This window comes from Rhamphochromis longiceps, linkage group LG14 (genome assembly GCF_057381845.1).
Source record: "Rhamphochromis longiceps isolate RC_006_pf linkage group LG14, R_longiceps_female_GT1.1, whole genome shotgun sequence".
Lineage (NCBI taxonomy): Eukaryota > Metazoa > Chordata > Actinopteri > Cichliformes > Cichlidae > Rhamphochromis > Rhamphochromis longiceps.
This window is the reverse complement of record NC_140570.1, coordinates 26,753,302-26,777,204: the sequence shown is the minus strand read 5'-3', so window position 1 is coordinate 26,777,204 and position 23,903 is coordinate 26,753,302. Positions and strand designations below refer to the sequence as shown.

General features: G+C 38.0%; 1 protein-coding gene across 4 annotated transcripts in view; it reads right to left on the bottom strand.

The window, feature by feature from the left end:
• The window catches only part of LOC146654198 (neprilysin-like), a 34,053-nt gene that overhangs the window by 5,850 nt on the left and 4,300 nt on the right, over positions 1-23,903 (bottom strand). For all 4 annotated transcript variants that reach the window (XM_085379747.1, XM_085379746.1, XM_085379749.1 and 1 more), the window contains 11 exons: positions 23,187-23,222; positions 21,100-21,261; positions 8,572-8,652; positions 8,052-8,147; positions 7,841-7,959; positions 7,625-7,693; positions 7,034-7,168; positions 4,760-4,861; positions 4,493-4,629; positions 4,252-4,345; positions 3,237-3,365 (listed from right to left, as the gene is read on the bottom strand). In XM_085379747.1, the coding sequence (XP_085235873.1) occupies positions 3,237-3,365; positions 4,252-4,345; positions 4,493-4,629; positions 4,760-4,861; positions 7,034-7,168; positions 7,625-7,693; positions 7,841-7,959; positions 8,052-8,147; positions 8,572-8,652; positions 21,100-21,261; positions 23,187-23,222 (1,160 nt within the window). The remainder of the gene's footprint in view (positions 1-3,236; positions 3,366-4,251; positions 4,346-4,492; positions 4,630-4,759; positions 4,862-7,033; positions 7,169-7,624; positions 7,694-7,840; positions 7,960-8,051; positions 8,148-8,571; positions 8,653-21,099; positions 21,262-23,186; positions 23,223-23,903) is intronic.

The window sequence follows — 23,903 nt, the reverse complement described above, 5'->3', positions numbered from 1 at the left end:
TAGAAGAGATATTGCAGCATAACGGCATCCATGCGATAGGCAGGCCAGTTATATTATTTTTATTTAACACATGAACGAGTGCAAGTGAAAAGATGCTTCAGAGCAATAGTAGCTTCAGATAATGAGATTTTCTTATGCAAATTCAAAAATCATCAGTCATCACATCAAAAGCTCACTTTTCAGTGAAACCTGTGGTGCATGTTTCTATAATGTATTTGCCCTGAGCTACATGTTTTCACGATCTGACTGACGGCACCAGTGCAAACCATGCCTGTACTTTGGCCATCAGACTTAAAAAGGCAAAGGTTTTTTGGCCACAAGCACAACAAATACACAACTGGGACAATTCAAATGAAAGTGAAATGAATCGCCACCAAATAACAAATGCAAAGAGAACAGAAACAGGAAATTAAAAAAAAAATAACTTCAGAGACATCAAAGGTCACCCTTCAAGAGTCCTCTAACCACAGATTTATTTTGAGGCCACAGTAGGCAGACAAAAGGCACACCAGCTTCTCATCACATTAGCAGAGCCCTAGCTAACATAATGCGTGACGACTTGGAGAGCACACTGTGGTTGCTGACAAACCAGCAGCGATTATACTTAAGAGGCTTTTCTAAAAACCTTTTAACATACTTGTGATAGTGTTGTGTGCATGGATACGCTGTGTTCCAGTTGTTGGTTTTTTTCTTTTAGTCAAAGTTTTAGTATGATTATGCTTCTTTGTCACACAGTGCTGCAAATTAGGTGCATTATCTACCCAAAGCTAGCAAAGTGCTCAAAAATAGATATTTTTCATTCACCATGATTTAGTCCACATGGACTGAGTTTGGAAAAGTAGACAGTTGGACCCAAAGTTACCTTATCGTATTAAAAAGAGGGATGCTTAGAAATGTAATGCTTTAGCAACAATCTAATGAAAAATATTGTAATTCAACTTATCAGAGTTACATATTTACCATCTACATTAACTATTTTGAATTACTTTATATACCATATATACTTACTGGTCAATTTTTTAGGTACACCTTTCAAGTACCAGTTTGGACCCTCTTTTGTTTTCAGAACTGTCCTAAATCATTGTTGCACAGATTCAACAAAGTGCTGGAAACATTCCTCTTATTTGCTTTGTGAGTGTTTGTGTTGTTTTGTCATGGTCCTGGGCCATGTTGGCCCAGTATTCTTAGTTTCCATGTGTTTTGTATTTTGTTCTTTATTTATGCCGTGGTTCCTAGGTTCTGTTAAGATGTTGCTTATTTGATTACCCTCTGTGTATCTGTGAGCCCTCGTTTCCCCTCCTTGTGTTTTATTCCATCTTTTCCCCAGCCCGTTATGTCTGTGCTCTCCCCGGGCTCTCTCTCCTCCTGTCTGAACCTCTGTGTACTTCCTGTTTTACTTTGACAGTCTCCCGTCAGTGTTGCGTTTACTCCTGCCGTGTCTTGTTATGATTATCAGTTTCACCTGTGTTCCCCGTGCGCTCCCACTTCCCTCATTAACCCTCTGTGTGTTTATGTCTGTGTCTCCCTCAGTTCTGTGTCACGTTCTCCCTCATTCATGGCTGTGTGTTTCTCCGTGCAATATGTTATAGTTTCCAGTTTAGTTTGTATGGTTTTTCTGTCCAGCAATAAAGCTGTGTTTTGAGTTCAATCCTGCCTCCGTGAGCTTGCGTTTGGGTCCTCATCCTGCCTGCACACAGCCGCAACCATGACATGTTTAGCCGAAATATATTTCTGAATGCATATTATATATAAGATTTGCTAATTACATCTGAAAGGTTGGTTAAATTAAATTATTCATTGCAATAATAACTTTTGTTAGGGTTTTTCCTTTTATTTATTTATTTATTTATTTTTTTGAGAAGTCATATATACACTCACTGGCCGCTTTATTAGGTATATTTTTCTAGTACCATGCCTTAATTTTTAGATTAATCAAGATGCTGGAAAAACTCCTGAGAGATTTTGGGCTATATTGACATGATAGCATCAGCTGCTGCAGATTTGTTTCTGCATATATCCCGTTCAACCCTGTCCCAAGGGTGGTTTATTATTGTATTGACATCTGGTGATGTTATGTTCAATAAACCAGCTTTATCATACAGTGTGTTATTCTGTTGGAACACAAAAAACATCAGAAGATAGATAGACTATACACATAGACTATGGTGTTTAAATGACACTTAATTTAAAACCCCAAAGTCTATCATTAAATTTCCCCCACACCATTACACCACTAGCAGCTTGTGCTATTGATTCATGGCAAGGTGGAACCATGCTTTCAAACTGAGATTTATTAGACCAGGTACCATGTTTCCAATCATTTATTGTCTAGTTCTGATGAGCTGATGTAAGTTACAGCCTCAGTTTCCTGTTCTAAGTTTACAGGAGTGGCAGCGATTGTGGTCTTCTACTGCTGTAGCCCATCTGCTTTAAGATTTGAGGTGTTGTGACCTCTGAGATGCTCTTCTGCATACCTTGGTTTATAAAGTGGCAGATGAGTAAATATTGTATCGATGGTATACTAATAGCAGCAGTATAAAACAACAATTTACCTAAAGTACGCACTGAAAGGAAAGAAGAACATATCAAAAAGATACTGTATCTGTGTCACTTAAAGAAAGTGTGGCAGCTGCAGGTCAGTTAGTCACAATGAAATGTGTGTACTGTGTGCATCAGAGGATGTACTGCCATACAAAGATACTGTAAAATTCTTGATGATATGACAGAAATGTACAATAATGTATTTCTATTTGTGAAAGTTGTACATGGTCGCAAATAAAAATTGATTCACATGCACAATGTCAGATGCCACAGCTCACACATACACATGCATAGGCAGTTTGAATTTACAGTGTGGGTGGTGTGATCATGCTAACAAGGACACCTTGTTCAGCTGCTTTGAGTGGAGGCAAGCAAAAACTACAGTATTCTGATAGACAAGACACAAATGTGACAAAAACACAAGTGGGTGTCAAAATACTCTCCATCAGATGTGCCTGAAACACATGTTTTTTGTTGTATGTATGACTAACTGAATACATAAACGTCCACACTCCTCTTGTAATGCCCTGCAGAGGCATTTTTAGATTATCAGTTTCAGCTTTCAATAAACAAGGTGCGGAATTCCATTACAGAGATTGTATCTTGTCTAATGAAGGATATTTCCAAGAGCTCTTTATCTTTGATTGAGTCTAATGTGTTTTAACAATACAAAGCCTAATGCACCTTCTACTGACCAGTTCTTTACTCTTTTCAGAGAATGCCTCCTGCACATAAAGTCGTCCCACAGCATTTTCCAGGTTGTTGTTGACGTACAGAGCACACTGTCGCCACACTGCTGCCTCTGACGTCGTACCAGACAGAGCCTGCAGGGAAAGTAACAAGGCACAGATCAATTAAAGATGAAGGATAAACTGGTCAGCATATTGTTTAAAGAGGCTCATGGCAATAGGAAATGGGGCAGTGGGGAAATGATTAGATTAGAAAAAGGATTACCAAGATTTTTAAGGCATGGAGGAAGAATATGAATGAAGCAACGTGTTGAAATCGACTGTTTATTAGAGCCTGACTGATACTGCAGTTTTAGCATCAATTAAATAGGTGTGTGGGTGGTGGTAGGGTTTGATTCCCATCCCCCACTTTATTTTAAAGAATTTTTCAAAATGAAAACTCTTAACACCACCCCCCCCCCCCCCCCCAAAAAAGTCATTGAAAATATAAAATCTTCTAATTTCTAAAAATGTGCCTATTTTGCATGTTGCATAGACAAATCTCAAACATGTTTTAACCTTAGATGGTTTTCCAGTAGCCTTGTCAGTGTTAGAAGATAAACTGTATCAGCTTAAGGTAACTGATATTGCTTTGTGAAAGTAGCAAAAAAGTGCAGTAAATAACCATTTGGAAGCAGCCTTATGTGCTAATGTAACTGTGGTTTAGATCATTTCTGTTTAGCACTAATTGCCAAGTGTTAACATGCTCACATATTCCAGCAAGGTGGTGACAGTGGTAAACAAACCTGCAAATGATCAGCATGTTGGCATCTTAAACATGATCCCATGCTAACTTTAGCATTTAATTCAAAGCATAAGTATTGTCATTTAGCCCCATACCAGCAGGAACATTACTGCAAACATTTTTAACTGCTTTGCACCCTGTGTTGTTTGCATTTCTTTTAATAACTTAGGTAAGCAGCAGTGTCTGCAAACAGGACCTTCCATGGACTATAACAGCATCAAGGTCCTGTACGTGTACCTTGCGGAAGGCTTTCCTGGTGTCTCTGTAAGCTCTGCTAAGACCCACCACCATGTTCATAGCAAAACGCCACACCATGTAGTTCTGCAGATCCCTGTGAGTAGACAGAAACATGTTGAGAAAAAAGCAATCATACTCACACAAAGCTATCAATACTGTGCACTCCCTCCCCCACAAGCTTAGAGACAAAAACAGGCTTTTATACTCCATCACAGATACAGACTTAAATGAACACACCTACCTCTTGGTGTATTTGGCCAAGATCAGGTTGAGCCTTCTGTAATAGTTGGGCGAGTAGTTTATGACCTTTTCTGTGTCAGGGACGCTGATGTTGACTGTATTCATTATTTTAGCTGTGAAGTAACTCCAGTCAAATAGCTTCAAAAGGAGTTTTGGGTTTTTTTTAATCCCCCCAGAGATAAAGAGGAGAAGAAGATAAAGATGAGAAAGAAGTATCTATGTGAAATGAAAACAGCAAACTGTGGTACATAAAGAATTTTTTTTTTACCTGTGATTCAACCTCAAGGGTGAAGTTGGCGTTCAGGTCCCCCAGTTCCATCTTGTTGTAAAGCAACACCGGGTTGTTACGATCCTCTGGGGTATCAGTAGCCTTGGAAAGAGCAAGACAGAGGGGCTAAAAGTCAAGAATGCTGTCACAACCCTCCTGTTTCCCGACACATGCGTACAGTTGCAGTGCAGGTCCAGCAGCATCAAAAGTATTTGGCGTCCCAGGAGGCTTTGGCTCTGTAAATGTCAGAGCGCGAATGGTGTGACTGCCTTGTAAAAGCCAGCAGCTGAGTGGAGGAGAAGTGAAGCATGGCAGAGAGCAGAGCAGAACAGACTAGGATGACAAACACAGAGTGTGGAAAACTGTTGATGAAAAGTCACGGTGTTGGGATCAGGCTGGTTAACAGCTTGTTTTAGACATCAGCTGCTACAGACTGGAACCACAGACACACACACAGAGGAGGGAGGTTTGGTCTACAAATGGATGACAGGAGGGTCATCCTGCTAACAGAAACCTTTTGTGTTAAGTTAGATGAAAAAAAACAGAACTAGAATACAGAAGGAAGAAGGAACCTTTGAACCATCATCTTTCCAGTCTGTCAAGAAGTACCAGCTTAGACAGAAAGATAAAGCTACTGAACCTGCACAAAGTCTTTGCCCTGCTAAAGTTTTTGCCTGCATTTTAACTTACATCAGTTGTAGGTTGCCTCTTGTGGGATTATAATATTATTTTATGCCATGTTATACCCCTAAATAAAGATTGTGAATTATTATGTCGTTTTAGTTTGCATTATTCTCCTGAATTAGAAGAAGGTGATAACTATTGCATTTGTTAAACTGATTTGCATTACATTAGACTGCTGATTTATTGTGAATGAATGATATTGTTTTATGATGCATTATACTGCTGAGTTATAAGAAATACTGTTCGCAGAAAGTCATCGCCTTATTTGTCTGATTAGAAGAGAACAGAACATGCTGGAGTTTTCTGCCCCATCTCAGCAGGAGCAGATAAACAGGGAGCCAAGGTCGTAGCTTAGGCGCTGTGTGAGAGAAAGAATGTGAATGTTTAGGCTTTTATGATTAGGTGGGGGCCACTAGAGGCTATAAGAGGTTGATCAATGCTCCACCATTTTGAGATCTGATGCTGTCTGCGTACGGTGTCCATCTCCCACGCGTGTGATCATTAAAATCATTGTTTGACTCAACCCGGCCGGACCAGTGTTGTTATTGTGGTTTTTCCTCTTGTGTCCATCCCCAATATTTGAATCCGTAACACTCTATATACTGAAATGATCACAGTAATTATGTCACCACAGCCTGCAGCTCTACATTTAACTGCAGGTCAGTGAGCTCTATCAGGTATGATTCAGAAAATCTTGGATTTCACAAGGAGGCAACTCACTGAATCTCCTCAAAAATGTGCAAGTGTTTTTCATTATGTTGACTTGCTTATTAAGGTATCTGCTATTTTACTGCTTTATTACTGACAGTTTACTCCAAGTTACCATTCCAGGTTATGGTTAACTTTCTTCTGTAATATTTTAGTTGACTGTACTATTCAGTCTCAATGGCTGTCACCTCATTCACTAGCCTCAAAATTGAGATTAGTTTAGCTTAATACCAGCCTGCTTTGCATCACTAACAGTAGTTTTAAATCAATGACATCCCAATGTCTCTCTTTCCATTACCTGAAAAATATTCTCTTTCAGCTAACAAGAAGAAAATGTCACTCCCTTATCTGCACATAGGTCAAGGAGAACGGGAATGAAGAAGCTCAGAAAAAAAGGTGTATTTCATATTTTATAAAATGATATGTGTTTAACTACACGCCTTCTGTTGCTTATCATTGGAAAAGGGTAAGATGTGAGAAAGAGGTTTATTTTTGATTGTGGTGTAGTTCAGTTTGCCACATAATCTTGCTAGCTGTTTCATTATGGACAGCTCTCAACCACCAGGAAGTCTACACTAGCAACAGTGCCCAGTGACAACTAGCCAGTTTTAGTTTGACGATATCTATTTTATATCTACCACACTTCTCGCAGTGGACCGGGAATTATTTTACATTCAGTTATTGATCATAATCAGACTTGGAACTGGATGAATACTTGGAACTGAGCAGGCTTGAACTACAGTATGCATTACTGAAAACAAGATCTCTTTCCCATGGTTTCTCAAAGCCATAATAAGCATATTTTGAAAAGTACAGGAGGTTCTTAAGTATTTGAATTCATATTTCTACTTGTAAAACGGCAAAGCACAAATCCATACTTACATTAGCAATGTCTCTCTCCAAGTCTATAACTCGTGTCACCTCCTCTCTAATGCGAGTTTCATTGATCGCTAATCCTCGGTCCTTGCGCATCAGCTTAGCCAGGTCAATCATGAATTGCTCATAGGCCCGACATGCCTGCAAAATAAACACAACTTGTAACTCACTGATTTCAGTAACCACTGACTAAATCAAGATTTGACTGATACAAAGTCTGTCTATAGCAAACATGCATATCAATTAAGGCAAAATAGGAAGCTGTAAAGTGAAACCAGAGCAACGGACGTCTGTTCCACTCACACATCTGGTTTGGATTGAGATAGAGTTATCAGCATTATGTGTGTTTTCGTTCATCACATACAAACTCACTACATTTCTAAGAGTAGGAATAAAATTTATTTGTGCACTGATGTGAACGGATGTTTCGGCTGATAGCCTCATCATTTGTGGTTTTTTTGGAACAAATTCGGAGGGACATGAAATCCAGGGGCTCAGGTGAATAGTTGGAACTGCTTTCATTATTCATTGATTAAAACGCTTTAACTGCACTGCACTGGCGTGTGGATTTGTATACATGTAAACATGCAAACTGACCTCTGCATAAGGACCAGTGCATGCATAGTAATCTCTGGACACCAGGCCAAGGCTTGTTTGCTGGTCAAACTGGCAAGGAGAAGAAGACATTTATTTTCAGTATCAAAGCCAAATAAAGGCTTAGTCATTACCTTCAGTGAACAGAGGGACATGAGGGCTTTTTGAATATGAACAGAGGGAGGTGAGTTCTTTTCCTTGCCACAGGCATACACCTACATGAATGATATGCGAGGTTGAATCCCTGTCATCAGTGCCGACGAAAAAGTTAACCAAGAGCAGAGTTCCATATTTCTCATTCAACTTGGCAATAACGTCCTCCAACCTCCATGTTCTCCCTGAAGAAATAAGAAAAAAGAAGTGAAAAGAAAGAAATGGCATCAATAACATCATGCCCAATGACACTTGAAAAAGAACCAAAGTTCTCTACCATAATTGGTCTCCCAGTTGTCAACAGCTATAGGCCACTCAGACACGTCAGGCAGCATGTCAAGCAGAGGACTCCCCCCTCTCAGCTCAATTAAACCTAGTTAGAAGCGAAAATCAAAGAAAATAGGTTTTGCGGTGTAGATACATTTATTTTCTACCCATAAAATTGTGAAAATCAATTAAAAAGAAATTCAACCACTGTATTGCTTTTTATCAAGTACATACTAAACCTGTGGCAATTCAGAGGCCTTAGAGGAGTTTATTGATGTGGCTTCCAAAGCAAATCACTTCTGAAGAAAGCATTCATTTGAATCATGTAAAGCTGAAATACTGCAGTTCTTTTTTTTTTTTAAATTGATGATTCATGTATATTTTCATAACAGTTTTGTTGATAGACAACACAAAAACTGAATAAGAAACATTTAACCTTCAACAGCAATTTACAAAATGACTGTTCACATTAGGATAATAGAAGATCTAAAAAGGCATAGCGTGTTAATGTCTTTTGCCTGCTGACTCACTCTCATTGGTACAGGACTTGTAAAGGGTCTTAGCCTTGGTGAGAGCAGCAGCTTCCCCCTCCACTGTTTTTTCAAGGACACCTTCAAATAAAGAAACAGAGCAAGCATGAAGCAAACAATCACAGACAAAGATGAAGAAGCAAAGTTGCTCACTGCACAATAAGGAAAGAGGGAGTAGTTGGGTGCATATAACCTCAGGTACAACATAGAGGTTTTATTTTTCTTATCTCTGGGGATTCAAAAATTCAAGAATTCAGCTGTCATGCGTATGCATTTTATTTATTTTAATTAAGGGATGCTTTCGGTCCTTTTGTCAGAAAATGGCGACACTAAGTAAATTATGATATAAAGCCTTTGCAGTAGATAGTAACCGGTGACAAAACAGAAGAAATGTAATTATTCTAAGAAGAAAAACATGTCACAGCTGTTCTTTTCAATTTAATTGTTTTATTTCTCTCTAAATAAAAACAACCTGAATAATTATTATGAAAAAAATATTCAGAAAGTGCATTTTTTTGAGTCATAAACAAGTACAGAATAAATGGTCTTCTGAAGATAGTTTAGGTTTGCAGAAAATAGACAAAAACAAAGCTTTGATCATTTTTATTTTAAATGTTATATAAAAACACAAGCAACATAGTGTGTATTGGAATTTTCCTTTGATATACCAGGTGCCCCAAGAGCAAAGCTAACACATCAATACACTGTCAAAATGTGAATAAGGTGAACAACCAGTTTTACTTTGAATGAATAAATAAATCAATGAGTAAACAGATAAATAAATAGTGTTCTAGCTCCCATCTTTTAAATGGGCATGATAAATGTTATCATGCAAAATCATGTAAAAATAAATGCATATTTTATTCTGTGCTTGTCACAAATACCTTTTGGCATGGGAGTTACGGCACAGAGCAGACGAAAAGAGGTGGAAAGAAATCAAGGTGCAACAAAGCTGAAGGTGTGGCAGTAAAGGGCCATTTGGAAACAAGAGTGAGCACCAGCGCTTGTTTTATTACCTGCGTTCATTGCCTCTTCAACACCTGTTGTGGGCATATGGACGCCAGTTAGCTCAGCCTCAGGCTAGATAGCATTTCTAGGTAGACAGCTAATCAAAATGAGTGATAAGTGTTGGGGTGTAAACTTGCTAAACTGAGGGGGAGGGCATGGGGACCAATACTCTTTTCCTGTGCCGCCTCAAGGCACCAAGTTGCATATTGTAGCTTTAAAGTGTAACTATTCCTACAGGGACTGCTGTCACTTTTCAGCAGCAGCACACGAGCAGGAGCAACACGAGGATGTGCCTAAATACATTTTCTCATCATCAAGGTTCAAACACCCACACAGTCAGTAATTTTTGTGTTTGCTGCAAACCGCTATGGTTAAAGCAAGTTTATTGTTATGTGATGCCGGTACAGAGTCTGTGTCCTCGGTGCTTCAAAATAACAAAACCTTACACCTACACAGGAGGTATCTGAAACTTCAGCTCAAGTCCAGCTGCTGGTTTGTCATTCAGCACCAACAATATGAAGAACTTAACTCTCCCTGCACTACGCTGATAAATTCATGAGCATGACTATCACGTCATAATGTTTCACTGCAGTTCAACTAGTATGCTGGGATTTCTAGGGGTGGTTCAGGGAACCTTGAAGAAAAAATTAGAGAGATGGTGAGCGCATTGAGTGCATTGAAGTGATAGGAAACATTGTAACAATGTAGGAACACAACATGATGTAGACTAAAGATATTCTGGTATCACAAAAAAAAGCAAACATAATTACATTTATTTTTCTCCATCGAAAAAAGTCTCAACTTTTCCCCAGCTTTTAGATTTTTTGTTTCTGTTCATCAACTGTATAGTTGCTTTATATGGCCTGTATCATGAATAATACATGATGTAAATGTCTTTCAAGTCTAAGTGCCTTGTGATATGCTTTGTCTACATACGGAATGTATGTAAATAGCTGCACTTATGATTGCTGTTGCTATTGTTTATGACAACTCAAGAGAAAGAAGCAGCCTTTATGTATTTCACATTTTGAAAATGTATCTCATCAGGACTATATGTGCATTTACATTTTCAGCACAAGATAGTGCATTTAATGTGCTAGTGCACTGACCTTTCAAAGACTGTAACCCAGGTTCATATCTGTCTACAACTAACACCTTTCCCAGCTACAAGTAGTAGTTGTTTGTTGTGAATACCAGTACAAATGCACGTGCTTACAACTACAGCGCTGTGCAAAAGTCTTGTGTCACCCATTTCTTTATATTTTGCTTCTGAGGACCCAGACTTTCTTGTAATTATTTTAAATGGTTTTAAGCTACACTTTTCAAAGCTTTTTAAAAGTTTTTCGTGGGACATGGGCTTCTTTTTCTCTTATTTTCAGTCCAGTCCTTTAACCTAACCATTGTTTGTTAGTTTTTTAGCCCTTAACACTGTGTATGATTCATGCATTAAAAAAAAAACACCTAACTCAAGGGATGAACCAGTGTTGTGTCTACACAGAACAGAGAGCTTAGCAAAGAACCCATTTTAAATGGTGTCTTTAGGTATTTTGTTACTAGCCTGTCGTACAAACACATCATTTGTTCCTAACTCTATAGTTAAATCCTATGTAAAATGCCAAGGATAACACTGTTTCTTAGGCATAAAATAACATGTTTGCACCAACAAGGTGATTCCCAAGGAGCTAGGTGAAAACCTGGCATATCCCAGCGCAGTCTGCAGCGTGTCCTTAAAACAATAGAGGAAACTGGACAAGTGAAGTACAAAACATCTATAGTAGTATCTACAGAGTAGATTTAGCTCTTTCAATGCTGTGCACACAGATAACTAACAAAAACTTTTGGCCAAGGTACAGCCAAAGAGAAATTGCTACAGACCGAACTACAGAGATAATGCCCGTTCATGAACTCGTGGCTTCTCAGAACTGGCCTGCTGTCTAGAGAACCAGTCATCTAAACAACAAGAGTGAACGATTGAAGTCATTCATTTAGATTATTGTAGCATGTTTAAACATTTAGTCCCTCAGGGATGGCTTTTTGAAGATTTAATGGAAGAATTCATTGGTATAGCTAGCTTAGTATTTCAGACTGTGTGTCTCCTCTGCATTCATAAACTTCCGCTTGTTGATAGCCACAAAGACAAGCTGTGCAAACACTGTCTGGTTAGTACAATCCTCCTTTCTTGAGTCTAAAAGAAAGGATTTAAGGTCATTTTCCCCATGGCTTTTAGTGTAGCAGACTAAATATTCGGCAAATACAAGCATGTATAACCTGCATGGTAAATGGTAAACAGACTGGCTCTTATAGAGCACCTTTCAACTCTACCTGTACTCAACGCGCTTTATTCACCCATTCACTTTTTTGTGAATGCTTTCTATCTAACATTCACACACAGTCTCAAGAGCTTGGAAAGAAACATTCACGCACATTCATGCTACAACGGATGCAATAGAGAGCAATCTGGGGTTAGTGTCTTGTTCGAGGATATTTGGCACACAGACTGGGAGTAGCCAAGGACCGAGCCACCAACCTTCCAATTAGTAGATGACATAATTTACTTCCCGTGCTGCACTCACCCTGATGTCTGAAAATTAGCTTTTTCTTTCTGACAACACAAAACTCATAAAAAATAAGAAATGAAATAATATATAAATCATGTGCTGTGTTGCTGCAGAGCTTTTGACTAAGATCTAAGAAGGATATACAAAATATCCCTGACAAAAAATGCTACCAACATTTCAAAAGCTTAAATGATATTTTCTTTGTTTTATTCTTCCTGGTTGTTTTGACATTATCCAAGGAGAGCAATTTCTGTGTTATCAAAAGTAAACTCTTCAGTGGGTGGTTAAGTAGGTAGGATGTGTTAGAAAGATAACCTTTGATAACCTTTTGACTTTGACAAGCCGTCACATAGCTCAACATGACCTGAAAGCTTCCTGACAATTATAAAGTTATCTTATAAATATTGCATCAACAGATATACACCATCATGCTGCACAGCTCAGTGACACACCAGGATCAATACAGGAAAGAGGATGGAGTTTAAATTACACGGGCGCTTGACAGCCAACTTTCCCCTGAGTCCAAAAGGACAACAATCCTGTCACTATGAGTTGGGTTGATATGAAAAGATAACAATAAGAACAAATTAGATTTTTTTAACTGCTCAAAAAAAAAGGATTTTCAATGCAGCTCTCTACAGTTTAAAGATCTGGGTTTCCATAAATTACACAATTCATTTTTTTTTAGGAAAGATTATCAACTTTAATATTTAATTTATCAAGATCTGATATGAAATATCATTTTTTTTCCCCTTTATAAGCAGTAGGTCTGCAAAATACATATTTGAGCAGTTTCACTCTTTGTTTCTGCAAATTCAGTTTGGATTAAATTTGTTTTCTACAGATTCTGGTGACCCATTATTACCTCAGTGCATCAAATACTGCTGATCTGTCACATGTTGCTGGCATCTCTTCCTTACACACAAAGTGTTTTGGCAGCAGCTGTGGCAGAGAAAGATAACAGTTCTGTTTCAAAGGTTGATATTCCTGTGACTCAGGGATGGCCGGAGGTTTTTCTTTTCTTATTATTGTTATTATTTCATTTTCAGCATCTGACTTCCATTGGGCTTTTGACTTACACTGTCACTCACGTGTTATCGTTAGACAATGAATACAGCTGGTCATGGTTCACAACAGTAATCCTGCATGTAGGAAAATGACACCTCACCACTAGGTTTAAATGTGGTGCAAAAGAGTGCCTTTGAAGCTTTCATAACGGGTGAGTAAGGGGGTGAGAGATGTGCAAAGCCAGCCACTCATTACACACATTAGTATGTGATGAGAAAAGGTTGGATTCAGAAATCCTTGGACACAGCTTTTTTTGTTTGTTTGCCATATGGGTTACTGTGGTTTGTACCAGTGACCATCAAATTATAATTGGTTCATTCTAGTGTTAAAGAAGAGTCATAAAAAGATTTCCACAAAACATGAAATGATTCCAAGAGATACCTTTTCAAATGGTATCTCTATCTCCTGCTGCACAAAACATCCTTTACCCCTTGGAATAAAAAGGAAAACAATCACGCTGTGACAGCCACCATCCACTGACCTCAAGCCTACTAAGAACATGAGGAGCATTCTTTAAAAGGAAGATCTATAAGAGTGGGCAACAATATAGCAGGAACCAGCAGCTCCGGGTGGCAGTATTGACATCCTCAAAGGAAATCCTGACTACTATACACAGACCTACAAGTAGCCCAACTGATGAGAGAGTTAGATTTAAAATGACATATAAAACCAACTTAGAGGTTTCTTTATTGTGCTTATTTTATGTTTATATGTGTTTTTGGATCATAGCACAGCACTGTTATCTATAGATCTGCCTCGGAAAATAGAAGATATAATTAACGTGGCTCAGATACTGCCTCCCCCACCTCTGAGTAGGCTGTTATCACCTAATTAAATGGTACAGCAGCTCAATCGGACTGAGATCAGGTGAGGGACAAGTATATTCTTCATCCTCCTATATTCCACCATAATGATGTTGTATCCATTAGTTTCTTTCAAAATTGGTATGCTGAAACACAGAGAACATCATTTATCCAAATACAAACACAGGCTAGAATTTTGCACCAAATGCTCAGTGTGTAGTTTTGAGTGGGTTTTTTTTTTTTGGTTCATTTGCTACTTTTTTAAGTAATTTCCTTCCTTTTTCCCTCATAGGTCTACTTGTTTTCACTTCTTGCATAACTGCATTTCACTTCAGACTCTTTATACCGTGTTCGTATTTCGAATCCTCCCATTTTCTTATTACCATGTGTGCACTATTTATGTGCTCATTTAATTGTAATGATGTCCTGAGATAGAGACCCTTCACAGGGCGCTTCCTGCAAAAGGGCACAGATCATGTGTGTGTGATTGGATTACTGACTGCCTGGCGCTAATGTTTAACCACAGCAAAGGCTTACCCTTTCACTCTCTTTTCTACACACACACACACACACACACACACACACACACACACACACACACACACACACACACACACACACACACACACACAAACACAAACAAACAAACAGACACACTTTCTATCACCCCTTATGTGTGTATTTGGATTTATTTGAGAATGGATTTTGTGCCACCTGATGTTTGCTTGAGACGTCACGTCAATTTGAACCAAACCACTCAGCATGATACAGAATCCGAATTTGGAGTTTCTACCCTCTGCATTGCCATTTTATCCCTGAGTGTTTTTCATTCCACAAGGCATTTCACTTGCAGTGTTTTTAGTGCAGCTGGATTTGCTTACAATACATGACTATAAAGGATGTACTTAGTGTATATTACGAGCAGAAATTGCAAATGAAGTCAAGACTGAAATGAGTCAAAAGTGTTTTCAGACTCTAAGTTTCCTGCTTTACACATTTGTAGGGACAATAAACCCACTGCGAGGAAACGTCTTTACCAAAGGAATACAGATTAGCTTTAAAAATTTTATGCAATAGCTTTAACATCTCAGCTTCTCTGAGGCAGCCCCGTCTCCTGTTCCCATTCAGCTAAAATTTATTGAAATGTGTTATCTAAGACTGTTTGTTTGCGATATATCTGAAAATGACTTCCTAATTAAAATTTCTTTGTCTTTTTTTCATGGCTTTGCTAATGCTGTACATTTTCAGGTAAAAGATATTATATCAGACCGTGTACTCAAGAATATTCTGGAGAAGCTTCTATCGGTTAATGTTGTAAAGAAGCAATTGCATAAAACCATAATATTTTTCTAAATGTCACAGAGTAGTCTAGAGCCATAATTCTAGCCAATCAGTGGCAGACTTGAAAAGAGTATCAAAATCAGAACATCCTATGATTCAACCCCCTGTGGTCTAGGCGAAAGGATGGTAGGAAATCATTCTGCTTTTTTTCTGAAAAAATACATTTCTACTCCATATGCCCAGTGAGTTTTTATTTATTTTTTGTTTAAGTGAAATTGGCTAGTCAGGTTTTTGTTTGCTCTCTGTGTGCTATTGCTGGGAAATATTTGGGCAGAGGAGCTATTCTGAGGGTCAGCTGCCCCACAAATAAAACGTTTGAAGCAATTAGGTTGGAAAAAAAACTATTTTTTGTTACTTATGTTTAAACTAAAATAGGCTGAACAACTGCACTTTAAATCTCCATTTGTTTAAATTAAATATTAATTACAATTAATATTAATACTAATTAGTTAATACAAATGATGTTTTGTTAATAGAATGTACATAAAAGATGCACATAGCCAATATAGTCATTGGATAGAAAAATCCCATTATGAGGCCTCGCATTAATAATAATGGATTGGATTTATATAGCACTTTTCAAGGCACCCAAAGCGCTTTACAATGCCACTATTCATTCACACACTGGTGGAGGTAAGCTACAGCTGTAGCCACAGCTGCCCTGGGGCAGACTGACAGAAGCGAGACTGCCATATCGCGCCATCGGCCCCTCTGGCCATCACCGGTAGGTGGTAGGGTAAAGTGTCTACCGCCTACTGCCAAGGACACAACGACCAGGACAGAGAGCCTGGGAATCGAACCGGCGACCTTCCGGTTACAGATGCGCTTCCCAACCACGGTTGCCGCATTGACTGCTTTTGCTGTCATCATCTTAGCTATTAGAAAATAGAGGTCACAAGAAAGGAACAGGGGGGCCTTGTGGCAAATTGTCAGTCACCAGGTAAGCCCACCTAAGGCACACCCCTCTCTATCATCCTTTTTGACTCTAATTATAGTTTTAAAAATAAATAATATCTTGCGTTCAATAAGAAGCAGACAAATTGAACTAAAACCTTCAACGGATCTGGAAAGTGTTTACTCAGGTTAATGTTTAATTAGATCTTAGATTGCTTTCTGAAATCAAAGTAGTAGCCTCCTGCTGGCACATCAGCACTGGCTTCATGTTTCAGACCCATAAGTTACATGCAACTTTCATATACTTAGTGGTTATAGAGCTATTACATGTAGTCTTGTTCCCCATTCAGTGACAAAAACAGTAATTTCTTAGAGCTTGGCTGCGCCACAGCCTACTTTGCTATTGTGTAAACTAAAATAATCCCAGCAGTTGCTGAAACAGCCATATAGCTCAACACTGCAGTTTTCAAGTAAAGGTAGTAAGTATTTAGTCCCCCCCTCCCCCCCAAAAAAAGCAAAATCAAAACTTTGTATATACTATACACTCGTTCTGTCAGTTCTTGTTAGTCAAAATGCCACTTTATTACTCTTAGTGTTATTTACACAGGAAACTCAGACATTTGGCTTTAGGACAGCTAGCAGGGGAGGTTATTACCTTAGTGGAGGTCTAAACTATTTCCTTTTATTCATAAGCATTTTTTCTGGCAAAAACATATTCACTTCAGGATTTTAGTTCAATATGTTTTTGTTGGAGAAGAATTACTGCATTAATATTCATATTATTTTTCTTGGCCACACACCTCAGGTCAGCTATATTTATTTGATGTGTTTATGAGGAGTCGAGTTTCTGTGGTGTTTTGCAACGATTCTTGCTGGAATTTTGATATGAGGAGGTCATGTGAGCAAGCTATTTATCATGAGCAAGTCCTACTGTGGTCAGTACTGTTTGTCTTACAGTAAAGCCGTATTTCAGTTATTGTTGTCACAGACAGACAGTCTCTTCAGTTTGTCATAAGTTGTTAGCATCATGCAGAAAGAAAATCTCATATCTGGACACAGTGTTGATGCCACAGCTACCACACAGGTTTGTTTTGAAGCTCTTGATTATGCCGAATTCCACAAGAAACGTAATCTGCAGGCGCTGCCCTGGTTGGATTTTGCTCTCAATAGTCAGATTTAGACCTATATAAGAAGCACCTCACACAATCAAATCAAATCAAATCAAATCAAATCACTTTTATTGTCACATCACATGTGCAGGTACATTGGTACAGCACATGTGAGTGAAATTCTTGTGTGCGAGCTTCACAAGCAACAGAGTTGTGCAAAATACAATAATGTAAACAAGCAAAATACAAGAATGGCTACATCTGAAACTAATAAATATATGTACAATATATAATAGTATATGCATTTCTGGATGTGTATACTAAATATTTTTCTACGCGCGTGTGTGTGTGTGTGTGTACACATATTTTACAAATATGTGTACAAAATATGTACAAAATATGTGTACAAAACAAGAGAGCAGCAGTGTGCTCATATACAGATAATGCACAGATAAATGTACACACAGACACAGACACACACTTTGCACTTTAACAAACAAACACACACACACACACACACACACACACACACACATATATCTGCCTTTGTTCCTTCCTAACTAGTTTGTTCCTTCCTGAAACACACTAGTTAGTAATTAAAAGAGTCACGGTCAATTAGTTAAATTATTGCACAGCATGCCACACCTGAGGAGGGGGAACTGAAAAACAAAATTCTACCAGCCTCGTGCACCTACGTACACACAGCTGTGGTCACATTCAGGGTGCAGATCCTCATTACGGATCATTACAGCATTTTACAGCATCTGAGAACAATCCAAGGCATTTACAAGCAGCCACAAATCTACACAGCTATTCACACACATACACATAGATGGAGTCATTTTTATTGCATGTCAGAGAGCTTAGAGCTCTGTGGTATCCAGGTGTTTTCAGGCCCCTGCAGCTGTTGACAGGAAAAGGATGTGCTCATCAGTAGGCGGTAGTATCCAAGTAAGCATCGGCAGCCAGGCCTAAGATCAGAGGTCTTATATTTGAGACCTCAGAGCAGAGGTCACAACTCTTAGGTCTCACACTTACAGTAAATTTGCCTTCTTACATATTTAGTCAATAGAAACGTTTTAGGGGCAAAGGTTTTATGGCTATAAGTCTTCAAAACAATAGAATGTGCACTTCAGATCCAAGGCGTTGTGTTTTTATTTTGTTTTTTTAAATGAAAAAAAAAGGACTTACACAGAGAAGCAAACAGAAAGTAAACCTGAACATGTGTGCATACAGTGCAGTCTGAGACGTTCCTACTGTGACAAGCTGAAGGAATGAGCGCAACACTGACTGCTGTTGGGGATTTAATCTGATGAATGACTGGAACCTCATGTCTCTCTGTGGTAAGCACAGCATTTAGAGCAATTAAGTTAATGATTGTAAAACATCAACCACTGCACTTTGCCCAGTGTTTCTGCCAAAACTTGCTTTCTTCCTTTCTCCTTTTATAGTAATGCAGCAGATATTAGTGCAAGACCTGATAAATCAGCCAGGTCTCAGCAACAATACAAGAGTAAGCATATTTTGTATGTGTAAAGTCATGCCGCAAACCCACACGGAGCCATGCAATGTGCATAACGGCACATACAATAGCATTTTCAAATGGTCAAATGAGTCTTTGTTGAGAAATGTTTCCTTCTTGCCCCCTTTGTGTGATTTTTATGAGTGCTTATACTGTCATTGAGAAGACAGAATAAAGCAGAAATGAATGGCTGTGAGTTGTGCAGTCCGAATAAGTTAATGTGCACTGCTTTTTATACCATCCCTAGGCTGTTTGTTAGAAGTCTAATTTAAAATCCCTGCAGTACCTCTGAGAATCTCGTGTTCAAGAAAATCACTGTGAAGGCGTAAGAGGCAGAATTTCAGCAATACACTTTTATAATTACACTACACAGAAGAAATAATGATGCAATTCTACCACTAAAAGGACCCTCTGAACAAAGGTATATAAATAAATGATCATTATGTTACAAGGCAATCTCTAAACCCTAATGAATGTTCTATTGATTGGTAAAAAGGTGTTGATCAAGAAGTAAAGAAAAAGTAACAAAATTAAAGAATTTGTTTTCCAAAACAAAAAAGTTTTAGAAAAGAAAAGCTTTTCACTTTAAAAATAGCATAGCATGATAAATCATTGTAACAGACGGCAGACAATATATACTTCATTTTGGATTAAATGCAAAAATTACTTCATTCACATCCACAATCATTTTTATGTTTTGAAACAAATCTCACCAACTGAAAATATCAGGGTAGAAAGCAAAAGAAAGACGATACTGTCCCAATGCACTAAACAGTGTGTTTATCCATCGAGACTGGACAAATGGATTACTCAAGGATGCTGCAAAGTCCACAAGACAAGCTGCACTTTAAACCCCATTTTTCCTTTCCCAATAAGGATGAATCTTTCTCATCCTCTCTAATCACTCTGTTTCTCCTGCAGCCACTCCACACTGTTTTTATTACAGAGAAAGGTACTGATATATACATTTCTAAATTTATGGCAGATGAAGAGTTTTCATTTTCCATGGAAAGTTTGTGTCCCATAAATATTTAGCACCCTGAAACAAAGGGCTCTGCCAACCTTCATGCAAACAACTTGAAATGAAGCATGGACCCATATGTACACACATGCTCAAATCTGCAAACACATTTGCACTTTAACTGCCTTTTTTGTAACAAGGACACTACACTCTAATGCCTACTAAAAACCTACAATACACTTGGGCGCACTCACACATGCAATGCTTAAATTGTGCTTTTTTCATCATAATGTGTTGGGATCTTTAGAAAACAGCTCACGCTCACACACATGCACACATATTGATAATGCCAACAAACTCCCAGCCCCCGTGGCATCAATGATATCTATAGAGCTGCGGTCCCTGATGGACAGTCCTCCTTACATGTAAACTAGAGAAACCAAGTCAAGCTGTCCTCAGTCCTACAAAAAGTAGACCAATAAGAACGTATTGTGCGAGTGCTTCAGAAGTTTTCATAAGCTAAAAGCTTTGATACAACCCTAATTCCAAAAGAATCTAAAGACAAACAGAATTTTATTTAATAGAATATAAAAGAATATCAGATGTTTCAATTGAGAAATTGCTTAATTTTAAGACAAATGTTGGCTACTTTTAAATCCAACAACTTGGACGGCCCCTCTCTCCTTTTGTCAGGGGGCCACAGCATCCATGTTTTCCAGAAATAATTTCAACACAATGGAAAACTAAAACAGAGACCTTTGCACACTGTTTTCTTCATTCTGCCTCAGTGCACCTCTGCACTGTGTTTTTAAAGTACACAACTCAAATTTCAATTTGTCTGACTACAGAACTTTGACTCAATCTGTTTTAAATGAGCTTTGGCCTAGAGAAGATGTTGGCATTTCTGCATCATGGACACACGGCTTCAAATTTGTACGACAGAGCTTTAGCCAGCATTAGTGGATGGCATGGGGAACTGTGTTCACAGACAGTGGTTTCTGGAAGTGATCATAAGCCTTTTCAATGATTTCCAGAGATTTCTTCAGATTTTTCTCAGTTTAAACATTTGATATGTTTTCTGTGTTCAATTGTGAAATAAATACAACTTTATGACATTGGTAAATCATTGCATTCTGTTTTTATTTTTGTTTTACACAGCGTCCCAACTTTTTCCGAATTGGATTTGTATAAACACTTTGGTCTGATTGCCTGCTTGTCTTTCTGTGCGTGCATCTGCTTGCGTGGGTGTGTGTAGGTGTCTGACCTTTGAGGATGACCTCCAGTTCATCTCGTAAGATGTCAAAGGTGCTGTATCTAGAGGTGGTTTCAGGGATGATGTTCTTTTTAAGCCACCCTCCACAGGCATACTGGTAGAAGTTGTCACAGGGGTCCACGTTAGCGTCCATGTTCTCAATGAGACGAGACGCTGCATGGACAGAGAGGAAACAAACTCCATGAAATGAAGGAATACAGAAATAAGCAAGCCATTGTTTAAGGATATACAGTTTCAGTAAAAAATAACCAACAAATATATGACAGTGTATATGCAACCTATAATTTGTATTCAAAATTGTGTATAGTGCTGTATAGTTTTTTCAACAAGTGCAAGTCAGTGAAACCTACCATTGCACTATATTTGGACAAATGTATTGACAGCAAAAAGCTAACAAGCTGCAGGCTACACTAAAAGGACTTATTTGAGTATTACTGATGTGAACACATTTTTGTTTAATAATTAAAACCATTGTTAACTTAGATTTAATAAAAATAAATGCATTCAAAGAATAAATATTAGGCTGAAAACAGAAAATATACAGTAAATGAAATCCCGTAAATGTGTGTGAAGTTAAATAACCAAAAAGTTGAAACTAATTTTATTGGGTTTCCCCAAAAGCAGATCAACCTGCCCTTCTCCCAGTCATAGATGGCACAAATAGATGGATAACAAGCAGAAAAATAGGTCAGAGACTAACACAGATCAAATTTTGTTTCATAAATGACTGTCAGCTGAACTGATATTCTCCTTGAACACACATGTCCATTCTTAATCACTGCAATTTAGGTAGATAATGGCAGATGGCAACTTGAAGTTCCAGTTAACATGGTAGCCAGCATTTCCATTTTTATATGGCTTGAAATAATGTGATATAACACATTGATAAGTGATCTGTGAAAATCTTTCCATGTTTTCAGTTGTTATATAAAGCTAAAGATATGAGCTGTCTGAGGCATTATAAATGGTTGACGGCATCTTTTCACATACGATTCAGCAAGACAGTGAAAAATACTTCAAAACACTGAAATGCTGAAACTTCACAGAGAACATTGACTAAGCAGAACGAAGGTAGGAATTGTTAGGGCTCTTTCTGTAGGTCACTGAATAACCTGTAAAAAGAAAAGAGCATTTGCAATCATGATCTCCCTAAAGCCTGAAATGCTTGCTGTTGCAGTAGCATAATATTCAACAAAAGAAGATACAAAAATACAATTCTCTGGTATAAATGTAACATTTGCAGCAATGCAAAAGGAAAAAAAGCGGTATAATGACAGTGATTGAGTTCAGCTTAGCACCGGTACTCGAGATATGTATACTTTTTTTAAACTGCAATTAAATTCCACAAGGCAGCTCAGAGATCTCCTGTGACAAGGCTGTCTGTCAAATTTGACTGAACTGGGACACCAGCTCCCCAAAAATGCATCAGAAATGAATCAGCATCTGTTGCTAGAAACGGGAGGTAGAGTTTTAACCAGTTAAACTTGTATTTCATGTATTTTTCTCTCCTATGAGATGTTTTTAACAATGTGAAAAAATAAAGTAATAATGTTTTATGTTAGTATAGATGAAGAGAGAGGCAGGGGTTCTTTTTTTTAAGGATAACAACAGAGTTGTTGGGAGCTACTCTTACAATTTTAGTAAAAATGTCATGTTCACTGACAGGAATCATGATAAAAAAAAGAGGAGAGAGAGAAAGATAAGAAAAATTGGTTGTGTGACAACAGCTTTGTGTGATATTCATAAACGTTATACAAGATTGCTTATTGCTGGAGACGTGGTCAAAGAATATTTGCAGTTGAAATAATGAACTCCATAACAAAATCTTAATATGCTGAGAAAAAGAAGTTTCAGCTTTGGACTGTTTTGCTTCATCTATACCCGCTTAACGAATTACCAGTTTCTCAGCTTCTGTTTCCTATGAGAATCTGAAGTGACAATTTCTCCAAGAATGTATCTGAAATCCCTGGGCTTCATGAGGCAAACTCAGTTTTCCTATCTTCTCCGTCTTCCCTTGAGAAGAATCAAAGCCTGCGGAACGAGCCATTAAAGAGAATGCACAAACAAACACTGCTTACCTGACTGTGTGCAGTCTGCTGTGGTGCAGATTTCATCTACAGAAAATGCAAAACAAATCATTACTCAGTGGGATTTTTGCAGCTATCAGTCATGATGTCATATCCTATTCCTCTTACTCCACTTCCATTTTCTCTCAGTTCCTTTGTTTATTTGTTCTTCTTCTTGCAAATAACGTGTGTAACTCTCACTATCAGGAATGATTTAGATGGTAAAGTGTTAATGAAATTCAGTCTGACACAAGAAACAAAGTACTGTACGACCTTGAACAGAATGCTTCATGAGTTATGTGGAATTGCACATGATGTGCGCACAGCTATGTGCATGAACGGGCACAAACAAGTTGTTGAACTTTAATCTTCATGACTTGGTAGTTTACACATTTATGAAGCAAAATGCTATAAAAGCCTCAAACTTAATTTGATTCCTCTTTCTGTTAGATGATTGTTTTCTAAACCTGCAAATTTTCACATTCCTTTTATTATTATTTAATCTGTACATCTATAAATAAGCTTCCTATTATCACTGTTAATTTATTCCTACATAGCTTGTGCCACATTCCATTAACCCTGGATCTGCAGTGATATAAGTGAAACTCCTAATATTATGTAAAATGAGCCTTCTGTCATGTGCAAGTGACAGTTTAATAAATCATAAAGAACATAAAAAAGCACGAAAATTCATGTATATGTTAAAAAACTGACAAATGAAACAAACTT